This window comes from Nelumbo nucifera, chromosome 8 (assembly GCF_055504915.1).
Source record: "Nelumbo nucifera cultivar China Antique chromosome 8, China Antique-T2T, whole genome shotgun sequence".
NCBI lineage: Eukaryota > Viridiplantae > Streptophyta > Magnoliopsida > Proteales > Nelumbonaceae > Nelumbo > Nelumbo nucifera.
In genome coordinates this window covers 21255863-21273025 of record NC_142656.1, presented here as the reverse complement: position 1 = coordinate 21273025, position 17163 = coordinate 21255863, and the positions used below count along the sequence as shown (strand labels likewise).

Sequence of the window (17163 nt, the reverse complement as noted above, 5' to 3'; positions counted from 1 at the left end):
ATAATATTGTAAATAACTGATTTCACTTTTATCAATTAATAATTATAAAAAATAACTATCAACAAAATTATATTTATTAGTAATGATTTTACAATAATAGTGTATATTCATTATATATTATATATACTATAATTAACAATTATCGAAAAGTATAAAATTTTAGTTATTGTTAATATTATAATTAATAACCAAATACAAATGGGGGAACAAAATATTATAATGATAGAAAATGAAATTATAAATTAATTTGTATTGAAAAATAAAAGATAAATTAGTGTAATTTTGTTAGTAAACTACCAAATAAAAATATATATTTAATAACAATTAAAAAAAATTCAATAAATCCCCATAGTTATACTGTAATATGTTTTTCAAAAATTTTCATAAAACTACATTTTCATAAGATAACATTTTTGAAATTAAAAGATATAAAGTATTTGAAAGTTTATTTAAAATGTATTAAATAATTATTGAAGTTTATTAGAATATTTTGGAAATTTTAGGATAATTTATTACATTTGATAGATTTTGTAAAAATATTGAAATTTGTGTAATTTTCATTGCAAATTATTGAAATTTATTAAAGATAAATGACTGGGAAATGGAAAACTATAATTTGAACAAATAATTACACAAATTATTAAGATAAAATAGAATAATATTGGAACAAGGAAATTATTGGTTAGTTTATATTAGAAATTATAAGATAAATTAGTATAATTCTGTAAGTAAACCATTTAAAAAGAAAATAAATGATTTAATAAAAATTTAAATAAATTTGAATAAATTTTCAAAATTACACAATTACAATAATTTTTCCAAAAATTTCATAAAATTACATTTTTGAATATTAAAGACAATTTAGTGTACTTTTTAGAAATTTACCATGTGGTTGATACTCAATATATTCTTTTGATCATTTCTATCATCAAATTGAATATTGGGTTGATAGGGGCAGTGTTTTCAAAATTGGATCAAAACATATGGTTAGATCGGAAAAATTGGGAACCGGACACCATTTCACCTCAAAACAGTTTTTTGTCCAAAAATCGTTTATTTGGTTAGTGAACCGCTGACCTAGGCGATCGAATCATCAACTTGAACAACGGTTTTTGGCCTTTTTTTTGTTTTTCTAATTTTTTATTTTTTTGTTAGAGCGGATCATACGTTCAGACCGAATAGTCAGACCGTTCGACCCCATAACGGTTCCCTATCCAGTCCAATTTTAAAAACCTTGGACGAGGAGTGGGTAACTTGCCTTGAGTTTGGCTTGATGTGTGGCATGGCCTAGCCCAAGGCCCAACCCATTGACCAGCCTGACCCATGGCACGACATGGGCCCGTACGGGTTCGGGTCGTGGGTTGTGCTGAACAGACACCCCAAATTATTCTAGAGGAGGGAGGCATGGCCCGGGACACCTCGTGGGCCAGCACGACACGACTCGCACTTTTTGTGGGCCACATGCGGGTCGTGTTGTGTCAACCCAGCATGACCCAATTTACACCTCTACTGGAACCTGCCCAATATTGGGGACGGGGTAGGGAAATTCGAGGATTTTCCATCCTTGATGAGGAGTGTGGTAACTTATCCATGAACTCACCTAGCATTGAGGAGTGATTACCTTGCCCTGAACCCGCATGACACTAGGGATGGGGTAGAGTGTCTTTGACTATGGGGCAGGTAAAGGGATGGGGTGCCCTGCCCTGAACCCACCTCGTTGTCATTCCTATATAATTATTAATTATTAGTGAAATTAATAAAAATGTTATCTTCTATAATTATTTTTATTTATTTAAAGTTAATCAAAATTTCATAAAAATAATAAAAAGAATAAAAATTATTAAAATTGTTATGAATTATTAATAAAACTAAATTTATTAAAAAATATTTATTCATATTCAATTAATAATAATTATTTTTTATAAATCAACATTAAATGAAAATAAAAGTATTAAAATTTTCAAAATTTCCCTGCTAGTTTATTTAAATAATTGTAGAAATACTGATTATTTTATCGGGATGGTTCTGGTCTATGATTTTGAATTTGTCCCGCATAATAACTGTCACGGGTCGGATCAGTCTCGAACAAGACCCCACGTGCTGAGATCCTATTGGTTCACTGGGTTGTAAATGTTATATCTACTAGACGGAAAGATAAGATTAAAGATTTGTATTACAATTAGAAAACCAATTAGATTCTAGTTAGAGTGAAAATTGTTAGGTTTGAAATTTTGATATAAATAGAAGAGTTTAGTTTCGTAAAAATCTCTACCCACCTAAAACCATGGAGGACGTTAGTAGCAGCAGTCCAACTTCGGTGAAGAGTCCGAGTAAGACCAGCGACTCCAGAGATGACTTTGATTTCTCCAACATTCCACCTGGCTTCAGATTCACTCCAAGCGACGAGGAACTCGTCGTTTTTTACTTGCAGAAGATGCTTTTAGAAGAACGGTTGCCTGCGAACAAGATTGAAGTGGTTTCTCTTTACGATTACAGTCCACAAGCACTAACAGGTTTGCTTCTTCTCGATATGGGTGGTGGTGGATGTAATCTTTTTTTTTTCTTTCTTGATTTCTTCTTCTTTCTCTCTGCTGTGTATTTAATGTATCCATTGATATACAGAGAAACATAAACCGTATGTGAGGCAGAAGGAATGGTATTTCTTTACCCATAGAGATCGGAAGTACCGGAATGGATCTCGGCCGAACCGATCTGCCGGAGATGGGTATTGGAAGGCCACCGGAGCTGATAAATCGATATACAGCAACGGTGTGCATGTCGGATATAAGAAGGCATTGGTATTCTACAAGGGGAAGCCTCCGAAGGGTGAAAAGACTAATTGGATTATGCACGAGTATAGGATCGCTGAATACATTAATCCTCGTCCTAAGGAAAAACGCCATGACATGAGAGTATGGTTTTTTATCATTCTTTTTATTAGTTTTAATCAGTTGTTCATTTCAGTTTGCTTTGTGCAAGTTTTCCAGCCTTCTTCTTATCTTTTCCTCATCCAGGCTTAATATCTGATCCGACTCTCTTATTCTTTTCTTGCACCGGTTCTCTTGTATTATTCGTTAATTTTATTTTGTTCATTTAGATACCTGAGCAAGTTTTCTAACTTTTCTTTTGTCTTTCTTATCGAGTTTCATCTTTAATTTTGAGCATACTCTTTCGTTTTAAATACTGAATTAATCTTTCTTTTTCTTTTAAACCTAATCTTTTTCTTTTCGTTTTTGATGCAGTTGGACGACTTTGTTCTCTGCAAGATTTATAAAAAGCCAGAGAAATCGGCAACGACTCGGGTGGCGGGAGATCCAGAGAAGGCCAAGGTTGATGGTGAAGCCAGAGAAATCAGCAATAACTACTGTGATCTTGATATCCCATACACACAATCATCATTTTATGATGAATATATTAGCATGCATAAGGAAGATGCAGAGCAAAACTTTTACACTAACGAAGGTATACCAGATCAACCTCTGCAGCATAGCAATTTAGAGTACCGGCAGAACTTTCCTAACAACGACCAGAGGTTCACAAATATGGGGTTACTTCATGGATCTGCTGAACTGGATTTAGACTACTGGAACTCCAACTCGAATCTGCACACTAATGGTGCAGATAGTCCTTGGAAATCAGTGCAGGGAAGCTGTAACGATCTCTTTCGGCAGTTAAGTGATTTCATGCATGATACGTTGTCTCCGTTTATTGCTGAAGCTTCATTTGTACAACCAGAGCTCAAAACAGACCAGGGTGACGATTCAACCGTTCCACCAATGCCACCACTCAGACGGAGGCGCATTGATGCTTCTCCGTCACCATTGAATTACAACTTTGTTGATGTTCCCCTGTTGCCACTGCAACCATCCAATCAAAACTTTGTGGGTGATCCTCTGGTGGAACTACTGAGTGAAAACCATGTGGGTGTTCCTCCATTGCCACCGGTACTCCAGCCAAGCCAGGCTGATGCTCCTCCTTTGCCACCACCCAACCAAAACAATGGTGGTGTTCCTCCAGAGCCACAACAACAATTCCATGGCAGGCGAAGATGATGTTTCTGTGTGTAGATGATTTGTTGTGTATATTATTGATCAGTATTTACATCAGAGAAGTTGATATCTAGAAAGATGATGTCTTAATTTGGGAACTAGTAGAAATCATTTAGGTTTAACAATGACTTTGGTGGAAGTATTTTCAGTCTTGTGAATTGCTATTTCTTTTCTTTGGATATTTATTTTATTAAAAGATCTTCTTAATGTTGGCAGTTTGCACAATTCAAGTATGCGTGTATATCTCATGGTCGGGCGTATCGATATTTTGAACCATGAAGTAATATATTCATAATAAATAGATGATTCTGTACGTCTGGGATATATCAAGAACTGTACAGTTATTGCCGATTTCTCTGGCTTCATCATCAAGAACTTTGCCAGGTTGGTGCTCCTCCATGTCACCACTCAACCGATCGAAACAATGATGGTGATGTTGATGTTTCTGTGTATAGATCGATTTGTTGACCAGTGTATATGCTTATTGATCAGGATTTCCCATGTCTTACAGTCATGTGAACTGCTATTTCCTTTCTTAAGTAAAAGATCTTCTCATAATGTTTGCACAATTCAAATATGTGGGTATGATTTATATATGTATGTACATATGGTGCATGTATGTATGCATGTACGTAGGTATGTATGTATATGCATAACTCATAGGTCACAAGAATCCCACATGGTGCAAGTCGGATCTGGAGGTTCATAGGTCACACTACTAGAAAGTTTACTATATCCCCACTTGGTGGTTTATTGATAACTAACTAGTTGAGTGGCATGTGCATTCTTACATGCAAGAAGAGAGAGATGGCTAGGTAGAATGAGGGGAGAGGAAAACAAATGGATTAAAATTTTTGGATTGCCATTGTATTGACGTGAGGCCAGTGCAAAATTAGTAGGGATGTATTGGTTTTGGATTGCCATTGTATTCTTCTGCATTCTGTATATAAAGAGTGCCTTTATTGTGGGACCTGCTTTACACATTCCCTGTAAATATATTAATTTGCCTGGTGGGAATGACAAAAACGATTGGGAAAAGAAAATTGATACTAATTAGGTTAGTGGTTTCTTCTCCACAGAATTTGTCTTTAGTAAGCTAATCTCCAAGGACCAGAGTCTTTAACTGCAACCTATCCTGTGGCATTCTTAGGGTCCCCTTCAACAACAAGAGTTGCTGACTTGGATAGAAACTGCAATCCTCAGGCCAGTCAATAGCACTCTAATTTCAGCCTCTGAGGCATCAGCCACCCCAGCTGGCCTACTGATCGAAGGCCCAAAAAACACTACCATCAGCTTTGAGGAATACACCCCCTATGTCAAACAAGCAGTTTGTACCAGAGAAGAGAAGACAGAATTCATGGGGTGAAATTAGTGATTGAAAGTGGTGCTCAGACTTTTCTGGGTAGGTTTCACTTTCCTTTTCAAGCCGACAACTATTAGGAGTGTTTTTGAATCTTCTGGGGAGAGCAGTTATCAGTTTCAGGTTTTCTCCAGGGCTAATTCTAGGGTTTCGGCAAGTAAGTGATCAGATAAGGGAGTAACCTTCCTTTTTCATCTTCTTGCCTGTGAAATGTTTCTGTTGTGGAGATTCAGAACAGATCCTGATGTGTACAATGCATGATATGTACAAAAACAAATAATGTTGTGCAAGGGCCACAATTTACAACAATTATATTTTGACTGTTAACCTTTTTTTGATTAAAACAGTTAACTTTCAATCTTGTTTACTATGGCAACCTCAAAATCATTTATAAGGTATATGCCATATTTAGAGAGCGGTTGTGGGGCCACTAGCAGTCTTTGGGGGAAGAATGTGGTAATCTCCCAGGTGGGTGCTAAAATCAGGGGTTGGATAATCATTGACTTATTTTTGAAGAGCAGAGTATTAAGATGTTCTTATGCTTCTCAGATCTGGACTTATTTTCTCTAGTTTTTTAGGGTGTCATGGGTGGTTCCCTCCAAAAAATGGAGTTGTTTGGGTGGTATCTATTCATTGATAAGAAAAAGAAAAAATGTGAACGGTGATTGGATTGATGATAAAATAGAATCCTGGGTCATGAACAGTGATTCGAATATTCGATTGATGATGAAGAAAGAGAATTCTTGGTTCAGTTCTCCACCTTAACAGCAGAAAAAAGGATTGATCAAATTCTATTGAGTTTGACTCATAGTGATCATTTATCAAAGAATAACTCTGGTTATCAAATGATTGAAACCGGGATCAATTTACTTACGATACTTAATTGACATTCATAAAAAGTATCTAATGAATTATGAGTTCAATAGATCCTGTTTAGCAGAAAGATGGATATTCCTTGCTCATTATCAGACAATCACTTATTCAATAGATCCTTTTTAGGACCAAGCGCTTGCTGATGAGTATGGCATCAAGTTCTTTGAGACTGTAAGTAGAGATTGATTCCTGATGTTGATCCTCTGTTCCAGAATTATTGGATGTTTGTAAAATTTCGGATGTACTTTGTTTTCTGTAGAGTGCAAAGACAAATATTATGTTGTTTGCCATCTATCAGAATGACTGTGCCTTAGATTTGTTTTTTTTTCACCACCATATTTAGCTTTTCCACAGCAATACATCATACCAGCATGTATTCACTTGTTTTCCTGACAAAACTCCACTTTTTGTTTTTCTGACACGAGATGTTGCTCCTAGGATAGGTTATCAGAAACCTGAATTAAAAAGCCATTTCTCAAAGTAAATAAACATAACATATAAAACATATTCAAAGTGAAAATATGGAAGTGAAGGGAAACATATGCAGTTCATACCAAAGTGCCATGCATTCAACAATTCAAGCATGTGAATCTTTCAATCTGTTTAGTTGCAATCCAATCTATTTTAGGATTAGGGATCAAATACCAGTTGTATTGTTGTTTCTTCCGTAGTGGAAATTTTGTTATTTGAGATCCTATTTGTAAGAACTAAGGATTTAGGTGTGAAGAACATAAGACTCTACAAAAAATAACAAATAAAGGGATGTTTAGAAAAGGTGCATACCTAGGTGTAAGAAGAACCAGGTGCATGCCTTTTAACAGGAGCTGCTATGCTTGGGTTCAGGCGAGGTGCATTTTAGAACACTGCTATACTTTTTTTTATAAGATTTAAAACATTCCCAGGTGACTTTTTTTTTTTTTTTCTTTAATAGAGAAAAGACTGGGAAAGGAAAATGATCAAGAGAAACATTCACCTGTGAAGGAAAGCCAAAGAAAAAAAGATTGGAAAAGAGTGCAGCAGTAAAGAAAAGATACAAAAGCTGTTGTATGATTTCAAATTATGAAAGCACTCTCCTTTCATGAACTGATTGATTCTATGACCTTGCAAACAAGCAAAGCCTTCCCCTATCCTTTATCAATACTCAATATATGATAGCACCAATACTATGATGCAATTTAGAGAGAATCTGACATAATCCTTATGCTTTATATTGATTATTTACTAATTATAAATGCTTTGTTGTTGCATGATTCATTATTGAGACTGCTGGATTCACTCATTGTTTTGCCTTTGTCATTTTTCTTTACTTTGGGGGATAATGTGCATGATTAAAATGCATGTTTTCTGAATCCCTTGAACCATCAATACATCTACAGGTAAATAAATATGCATTTTTTGGGGGTCAAGATTCTATAGAGAACCACAGGAAGTATGGAGCAAATCTTGAGGTATTCTTGTCCTTCATCTTATATTCATAATACATCTGAACAAGAAAGTTAAATCCTCCTAACTGCATGATAATGATAATTAGAAGTCTCTCACACACACACATAATGATAATTAGAAGTCTTACACAGAAAAAATGCATGTTTTCTGAATCCCTCTCATTGACCGTGTTCAGATTTGCTCCTCATAGAGCACACCTCACATTGACCTCATAGTTTGTTCCAGTCGTGCATCGAGAACATCTCCCCATGAATAAAAATTTACAATTTCAAAGATGTTCCATAATATGCATGACTGAAACGAGCTGTAAGGCATTTTTTGTGAGGAATAGATCCAAACTCCTCATGACCTCCTCTCATTTTTAACATGTGGTTATTCATTTATAAATCAAATTATTAAAAATATAAGAAGTGGCAATAAAAACCACCTTCTTTCTTAATTTTTCTATTTTCTATTAACAACTATCATTACATTTTATAATAATGTCTCTCTCTCTTTCTCTCCCTCTCTCTCATCCTACCTAATAATAAATGCTTGTACCATCTCCCTCCCTTATTTTCTCTTAATCGTTGAAACCCTATTGGCCCTCTTTGATAAAGCAAAGGTATAAATCAGATGGATTGGGTTAAGACCAACTTTAAATGTTTGTAACATTTTCCCTCTCCACTAAGTCTCTTACCCATGTTCTTATTTGATTCAAAAATGTTTCTGATGCTACTCGATCTGAGGCGTTGCTTGAACCGAGGTCGTAATCAAATAGTCTTGCCAACTAGGCCGAGTCAAGGTGAAAGGACGAAGTTGAGCTCCAATATCTGAAACCAAGAAAGTGGTCAGAGGCCCAAGGAGTTATTCTCTGAGTAGGTACTTCCATGCTCAAGTTAGTGAAGAGAATGGGTGGTTGGGCCAAACAGTTGAGAGAACATTGTTGGTCCGAGTAGAGTAACAATATGGATGCAGGAAGTCAAAAGTCTCTTACCTAGAGCGAGGATTACCTACTTATAGCCGAAGATCCGTGTCCGATTTGAATGAGGCTTCTAGGGTTGTTGGGATGAGGTTGTCCGCCGAGGTCTTCGGGATTAGACCTAATCCCCGATGGAGCTGTCCTCTTTATCTGTATGACGATCTCCATGTCTTGGTCATTCTTATCCGATGATGTGGTGCCGATGTGGCCAACGTGATAAGGCGGCCACGGAAGTGACAAATGGCACTCGAGGCCAACTCAACCATAACCCAAACACCACTCCCCTAGTTCCGAAGTCGAGGAGTGTAGTGCTCGGTCGTGGTGTGGTGTGGAAGAGCTATCAGGTTCTCGAGCGAGGAACTTGAATTTGAAGCTAGTTGAACGTGTTATCTGGGTTGACCGGCTCGGGGTTGAATCGGTCGGCTTGAGCCTCATACCATTTCTGAGACGGGTCGGTAAAGGCATCATTTCGCTTCCCGAGGCTACACGAATGCAAAGGGTAGTGGCGTCGTTTCGTCTTCTCAAGCTATCAGAGGGTGGCGTTTATTCTACGTCGTTGATCTAGATCATCAAGGGCCCTATAAAAGGGGGTGAAGAGCATTTTTACTATGTCATTTGGGAAGGAGGTGCACTTAGAGCTCGGCAAGAGATAGTCTTCAGCTCAGTGTTGCTTCTGTTTCACGGTCAAAAACTTCAAAGTTCGGTAAGATGTCTTCCTCGTCTTCTGACTCTTTCCATTCTTCCACTTTTTCTTCCTATGCTTCCTTTTCTTCTCGTCCTGAGTCCGAGCCAAGGTCTCTTGTCGAGGTTAATGCGCTCAATACCCATGAGGCCAACGGTCAAGGAGCCGAGGCCGAGGAGTTTGTGGCAGTTGATCCTAAGTGGGTCACTGTGGCCGAAGAGGCTGAGGCGGGGCCATCGACTAGGGAGGTCGAGCTTCCTCCGTGAGCTGGCCATCAATTTGGGACCACGTCATGTTGTTTGATGCCCGGGGACATAGCCCAGATCCAAGACTTGTATTGTATTCCCGAGTGGTACAAAATTAGGTGCCTGGCAACTGGTGAGAGGCCCACAGATGCTCAGCCAAGCGAACTCTATGTGTATGAGCATAGCTTGATAGTCGGGCTGAGATTTCCACTGTGTGAGGGACTCATCGAGGTGTTCAAGTGGTATCGGGTACTGCCTGTCCAATTAATGCCAAACTCTTTTATGTGTTTGATCGGCCTTCTTTCCTATTGCTTCATCCATGACCTTGAGATTACCTTGGGGATGGTTACCTATTTTCTTCAACTGAAGCACCACCAGTAGGGGTACTATTATTTCTTGGCTCGGCAGTGCATCAAGTTGTTGGTCGGGACACCCTCGTCAGTGAAGCACTAGAAGGAGAAATTCTTCTTCATGTGTTGTCTTGGAGGTTCGCCTCTACTGATTGAGCTCCAAAAGCTGAGGACAAAAGTGAAAATGCAGGGCATCGGTAGGGATATTGAGGAGGTTGATGTTATGGAACACACGCCCTTCTCGAAATTGATTAATGTCGGGTTGATGAGTGAGGCAGCCGGTCTGTTTGTCATACTGACACCTTCTATTTCTCCTTATTCTAAACTCTTTTACTTGGTGCTGATGCGTTGTCGGCCGGTCTGGTAGAATAATAGTGTAAACATTGAACTAGCTTGGGCCCTAAAGAGAATTTTGCGAGTAAAGTGTTTAGAGAATTGGAGGAGCAAAGTAATGCTCAAGAGACAGAGGTGGGGTCTCTAAAGAGAATGTTTGCAATTTAAGGGTAGAAGATGCTATGACAGATTGAGGGAAGTGGGAGATGATGGGAGCTAGATAAAGAATTCGGAGAGGAGTTTGCAGACCTGACTTTGAGAAGAATGCTGTCTTGGAGTTGGAGAACAATAAGATTTTGAAAATTTAAAAAAGATTCCGAATGGCCGGTTCAAAAATCCAAAAAAAAAAAACATCATACAGTTCAGGTTTCAAAAATTTGTCAGCTTGAAAGGGGGTTTATTTGGGGTTGGGTCTATTGTGAAGGTGAAAAAAACAAAGAAAGTGCATAAGAGCAAAGTGCCACATCATGTTTAATTTGTAGTCTTGCGAAGTGGTGTTGGGGTGTATCTGTGTGTTAGGTTTTGATGGTGTTGGTTGTAGGCTGTCTACTCGGTCCCCATTTCGGTATTGGTTTGCAGGCCAGAGGTTGTTATTGTGTTGTGAGATTTTGTTTGGATATGGGTGGATGTCTTCAATTTTTTAGGTTTGAAGAGTTTTTGTTATTGGTGTGAAACTATGAATTTTACTTGTTTTATTGATGGGGCGGATTCAGGTTGTGTAAGGGTGTATGGTGGTTTTCTTCCTCTTGGTTGACTCCTAGTAACCTTTATTGTAATTTCTCTTTTTCTCTGATAAATTTTATTTTTTCTTCAAAAAAAATTATTTTACCTTGTTGATTGTGTTAACCAAGAATCTTGTTAAAACTTTTGTTAAGGTATAAAAAAGAAAATGTGTAAGTCAAATACATAAATCAAAACACAAATGGAGCCATTTCTTAGTGCAATGGTAAAATCTTGGGCTGACGAGTGTGAGAACACATGTTGATCTGAGAGTGACCACTTTGTGCAAACAATGCTGGATGATAGATCCATACCCTGTCCACCCCACCCAAGATCCTGGATAGCAAGGACCAATATTGGGTAAGATAATGGCCTTTATGCATGTAATCAAGGTATTGGCTAATACTAGTCAGTTGTTTGGGTATGACCAATACTAGCCAATTGGGTTGGGGGCTCTATTCCCTATTTGCTAATGTTGTTCATTCATTCATCCTAATAAAATATCTTCTTAAAAGGCAATTAAAATTATAAAATCATTTTTTCTTGTAGGGATTAAGAATTCAAGACCCTAACATGGACTTGTTTGGACTTACCTTACCTCAAGGTGCTTGAGACAAACATGACTCATAAAATTTGGAATGCAAGATGTTTCACATCACATTAACTATTTGAAATAATGCAATTGAGGAAAGAAAGAGATTGTGGGTTTTACATGCTTGAAAATGTTTTTTATGTTTGATTTTATTTTTAAAATTTTTATTTGAATACACTTTACATGTCATATTTATATATTTTAATTTTAGATAATAGGTTTTTTAAAACATTTAATTTATAATTTAAGTTTATATTTTTTATTAATATTATTTTAATATTTCTTCTTTTCTTGTATTTTTTTATTTTTTTTTTACATTTTCTGTATTTTTATGCCTTCAAAAAGGGGTGTGCCTCACCTTGCTTATTTGCTCCTTGCACTTTTTTGCGCTTGGCACTTTTAAAACACGGAGCACAAATTATGAAATCATTTAATTTATTATCATCCCCATCATTAAATTTACATATTATTTGAATGCATAAGTTCGTTCCTTATTGGTTGGGGTTTGATTGAACAATATAAACATGGTTTGTGTTGGAAAAAACCCATAGAATTTAGTTAACTTTTCAAGAAAAGAGGGAGGGTGATGATGTTCTATTTGGATATGTTCCGTGTGGATCCAAAAGTGATAATGTTCTATTTGGATATGACCATGCATTTAAATAATGTCTCAACATGAATTGTCCTCAAAACATATTTTTTATCATCTCTGGTGCTTGATGTGTATGATATGAATTTGGTTTGCAAAACTCAAATCACAGATCATTTTCTGTTGTGGGTATTTGTAGGTGCTGAGAATGATGAGGCTAGAAGTTCTGCAAGGGTGTAAAATAGTCTTCAGCAGTGTATTTCCAACCAAATTTCATGCGAAGAATCACCAGCTTTGGAAGATGGCAGAGCAATTAGGAGCCAGATGTTATACTGAACTTGATCAATCTGTTACACACGTGGTCTCAGCAGACACTGGCACAGAAGAGGCCCGGTGGGCTGTTAAACATAAGAAGCATCTGGTTCACTCTCGATGGATAGAGGCAACTAATTACTTCTGGCACAGACAAGATGAAGAACATTTTGCAGTTAACCTCTGTAAGAACCAGTGAATTGAAAAAGTTAATTGGGTCACAGTGGTTGAGCAGCAATCGAGCTTGCCATATATCCTTGTTCCTATTGATTAACCTTTCAAATTTGCATTTCTAATCTCTCTCTCTCTTGCCGCTTTTATGGGGATAGATATCAAATTCAAAAAGCAAAACATTTTTATGATATAGAGAACGATTAGAGAAAGTCTGAAATGAATAACAGAAAGCAAAATACTTAAATGCATAATCCTCTAATTAATTAGTATTAAAAACCAAGATACCAAATAGAAGTTCCATTGATCTCTCTCCCTCTATAAAGATTTTTTTAAGGGTCTACTGGTCTAACTTGTACTGTAGAGTACGACAACGATGAGAAATATATAAGTTATTGTTGCTTCTTCAGTGAACTGGAAAAATATACACTCGCAGTTGAAGCTCACCCACAAGCTCAAAAACACAATAATCTCCTTTCTTGAGGTTGTTCTCCTGGCAGAATTTAGCCCAGCCTCCATATAAAGTATCTCTTGATGTGAACTTGCGATGGTTGACAATCCAACTGTTCTCCTTGGCATCTTGCAGGACTATCTTTGTTTCTTTTTTGGGAAGATAGGACCTTGAAAACCAAGATGGTACATTCTACAAAACAATTAAAGCACATAAGATACATAGGCACGTATAGCCTTAGAATTGTTCAACCATAAATCAACAACAGAACCCTTGAAAAGAAGAAGAAAAGTGAGGTAACTAGTCCTTTGTGTTCTGACCAGTTTTGCCTGAACACATGGACAGATTAGAATTCCATTAGTGTCCTAAAACCAGACTTGGTAAGATGATAATACAATAGTTCATATTTTTTGAATTCTAGCATTACATGTCTATTAATTAGAAGTTTTTTTTTTTCTAAAAAGAAAATAACACTTTACATTAGGCTGTTTTTAGAAATGATGTAAATAAGTGTTAATGCAAATATATAGTATAAAATGGTTTTAATAAAGCATTTTTTTTTATCAGAAGCCCACTTGAATGCAAATTTATTTCTTTTTTATTGATATATTTTTACATCTTATTACGGATGTAAATATACATTGGAAAATGTATTTTTTGTCATTTGTTAATGTAAAAATGTAATATTACCAAATATAGACAAAAATGAACCCGAGTGCAAATTTACTCTGAATCGAATAAATTTGCTAGGCAGTTTAGATTATATTGATTAATGTCATATATAGCAAAAGTAGGATGTAAACTCACCACATAAAATGGCCTGTTCACATTGTGAGTTTGTAACTCGATCACAAAAAAGGGTAGCCTGGAGGTGAATTCGGCAACTGCTTCTTTTGCTGGTCTCCTTGCAATTTGATTCACTTCAATAGGCTTTGATACCCTAACTCTTTTTCCTTACCACCGAATAATTAAAAAAAATAAAGAAAGAAATGTAAACCATCAGTGGCAAATACATAAAATGAATAGCTAGCAACAATATTGGAGACGTTTGATATGATCTCACATCTAACCATGGAAAAATGTCTGAGCGTGGTTAGACATGGTCTTGCGTCTAATCGAAATTAGACACATTTCTAGGTGACGAATAATAATAATAATAATAATAATAATGTTATTTTTTTAATATTATCAACCAGTTTATTTGTAGAGGTAATATATTAAACTTCACAATTTCAAATTGCTCCAATTCAAACAATCTTATCGTTTTAGAGCCTTTTTTATTTCTACTTTTTTTTCAAATTTCAAATCTGAATAATAGCATGGTTTTTTAAATCAGACTGGATTAGACGGTCAAACCGGGAACCAGTCAAGTGACCGGTTCTGTTTTCCCCTAAAACTGGATTCTCTTAAAAAACCATTGATTTTGGTCAGCAAACCACTGAATCGGGCGGTTAATCATTTGAACGGTTTTGACTGTTTTTTATTTTTTTTTATTTTTTGTCAGAACGGGCTGACCATTTGATTCAAATGGTCAGACCATTCAACCTGGTAACCAGACCCCGACCGGTTTGATCTCCGGTCAGTTTTAAAAACCATGAATAATAGTTTTTTTTTTTTTTTTTTTTTATACACCACCTTAGCTAAAACCTCCAATCAATTGCTATCATTCATGCAAACATAAAGGGAATTTACCCCTTTGAAATGAAAATTCCAAGAATCAGACTGCCAGCTGGATAAGTTCCTACCTTTAGATGAAGGCAATTGATCAGGCTGCTTTTGTTTAGGCAAACCTCTTGTCTGATGTGTCTCGGAAGGTTGAGATGGGGGATTGATATCAATAAGAGCTTTGCGGTTTTCACCATGTTTTGCTCTTTCCAAGGTCTCGGGTGGCCTACCACGCCTCTTTACTTCATGGGTGTTGCTCGATTCTTGTGAAGGTTTCACAGTAAATGAATCCTCACGCCAACATGCCCTTCTATCAAATATTGTTACAGTGAAATGCAAATGACCCTTGTATGAGAAAACCAAGAGATCTCCAGCGCTTAAGGAGTGGTCTGTTAAGAAAGTTTCCCAACCATGTTCAAGATACATGCCATCATATATTCTGTTTAATTTGATATTCCACAGACCACCACTAGGACCTTCTAAAATCACTACTTCAGATGATTCTTCTTCGAGGTGTTTGAGAAATGCTGGTGGGATCATCTGCAAGATTAAAAAGTAGACATTATGTTGCAAAAGTGGTGAACTATAGAAGAATATCCACTACTTAGAAAACCAAAGTTGACATTTAACTTGACTTAAAGCCTGAGGAAACAAACGGCCTGCTTTTGATTCAAAAACATTGAATTTTATATCCTAGTTAAATCTATGGAAGCGAATATCCTTGAAAAAAAAAACTTAGAAAAGAAACTGGGTATTTAGAATATTCCACATAAATGGTAGAAGATGCAATTTTTAAGGCTGACAGACTAACTAATGAATTAATGCTTTGCATTTTTCATAAATTATTATTCATTTTCCCAAAAAAAAACGTTTTTTAAAAGCATAATATATAGCCTCCAAGGAGACAACAACAACGGTAATAGAACCTACAAAGGGTGACCCTAAATGAGGCCCATACCTGACATGATTTAACTCTTGGGCTGGTGTTCAGGTAGCTTCTGATGGCAGACCTTTGTATCAACTATTGTATATTTTCCATGGTTGAATGTCATTTATCATCTTTTTTTTTTTTTTTTGGGGGGGGGGGGGTACTGTAGAATATCAGACAAGCTCGATCTACTACACTCACTATGACAGTCATTTCAAAAAGAAGAAGAAGAATCCTTCTCTAACAGACATGGTTTAGAAACCCCAGTTTATCTTTTCATTTAATACATTTTAAATAACAGACCTTTCAACAGAGAACCAAATTAACCAAAAGAATGGTTAGAAAACGTAAGCCCAGGCGCCTGGTCTTGCGATCAAGCATTCCTTCGCTCTATACAGAGTGGGCGAGCGGGTGGAGATAGATAGCACTAACCTTAACTAATAATATAAAAGGAATTAAAGTATAGATATTTCCTTACCAGTGGCCGCTTCAAATCTACTTTCTGAAGAACCTTCAAGAACTCCGCTTTCACCTTCATGTCCGAGCAGTTACAGGAAATCTTCTTCATTTTCTTTCTCTTCTCTCTCTCTCTCTCTCAAACTAAAATTTCTGAACTTTTACGGGTTGAAGCCTATCTTGGTGCTTGCATGGTGTGTCTCATTCAGAAGAAAATCCTGACAAGCGGTTTTGTACACTCCACTTGTGGCATAGAGAGACAGCAGGAAAACAAAAGTTGTGTCTGGCAGCTCTGCACTTCTGCTGCATTGCTGGTCTTATGCAAGTTGAGCAACGAATGTGGATTAGTTGACTGAGAATTCTGGGGTTGTACGATGTCCAGCAAGAAGCCTGAAGCCAAGAACACAATATCGAGAACCAGGACGGTTAGCTGCTTTTACCTTTTACGTTTTTAGACGGCTCTGCCCTAACGCTATATTTTGAGCTCGATTCAAGGTTCAAGCCAATTTGGCCCAGATTTAGAGGTTTTTTTCTGGGCCAATCTAATCCAATTAGAACTTGTAGTGTGACCGGACCAATAACTGTACTCGGTTCCCACGGTCCAGATGGTCGGAGATGAGTTGAAAATAAGGCAGAGAACAGCAAAAATGCACTGCATAAAGGAGGATGTGTTTTTAGAAGACATGGGACAAGGTCGACCAAAACTTGACCCGGGCTGGCCGTGTTTTTATTTATTAAGACTTCAAAACAACTCTGAAGTAATAAAAGACTTGTTCATAGATTCAGGAAGTGTTTGGTACACGTTGTGTTGCCATTCTGTTTTGGATTCATCGATCAAAATATTTTGAACCGGTCAATACAAATCGATCAAAATATTTTGAGTTGGTCAATACAAATTGGATTCATCGATCAAAATATTCTGTTTTGGATTCATCAGTGAATCCTTTGAACATTTCATTCAAAGGCACATGAAGGCTCGA

General features: G+C 36.7%; 2 protein-coding genes across 2 annotated transcripts; one reads left to right on the top strand and one right to left on the bottom strand.

Moving 5' to 3' along the window:
- Positions 1-2598: 2598 nt before the first annotated feature.
- Positions 2599-4278, top strand: LOC104610774 (uncharacterized). Its single transcript, XM_010277548.2, has 2 exons — positions 2599-2912; positions 3243-4278. Exons 1-2 carry the CDS (start codon positions 2847-2849, stop codon positions 4050-4052), a joined length of 876 nt encoding a protein of 291 aa, XP_010275850.2. The 5' UTR covers positions 2599-2846; the 3' UTR covers positions 4053-4278.
- Positions 4279-12945: 8667 nt separating this feature from the next.
- On the bottom strand, positions 12946-16551 carry LOC104610773 (B3 domain-containing protein Os01g0723500-like). Its single transcript, XM_010277547.3, has 4 exons — positions 16206-16551; positions 14880-15339; positions 13942-14087; positions 12946-13326 (listed from the first exon to the last, which is right to left on the bottom strand). Exons 1-4 carry the CDS (start codon positions 16293-16295, stop codon positions 13090-13092), a joined length of 933 nt encoding a protein of 310 aa, XP_010275849.2. The 5' UTR covers positions 16296-16551; the 3' UTR covers positions 12946-13089.
- Positions 16552-17163: the final 612 nt, after the last annotated feature.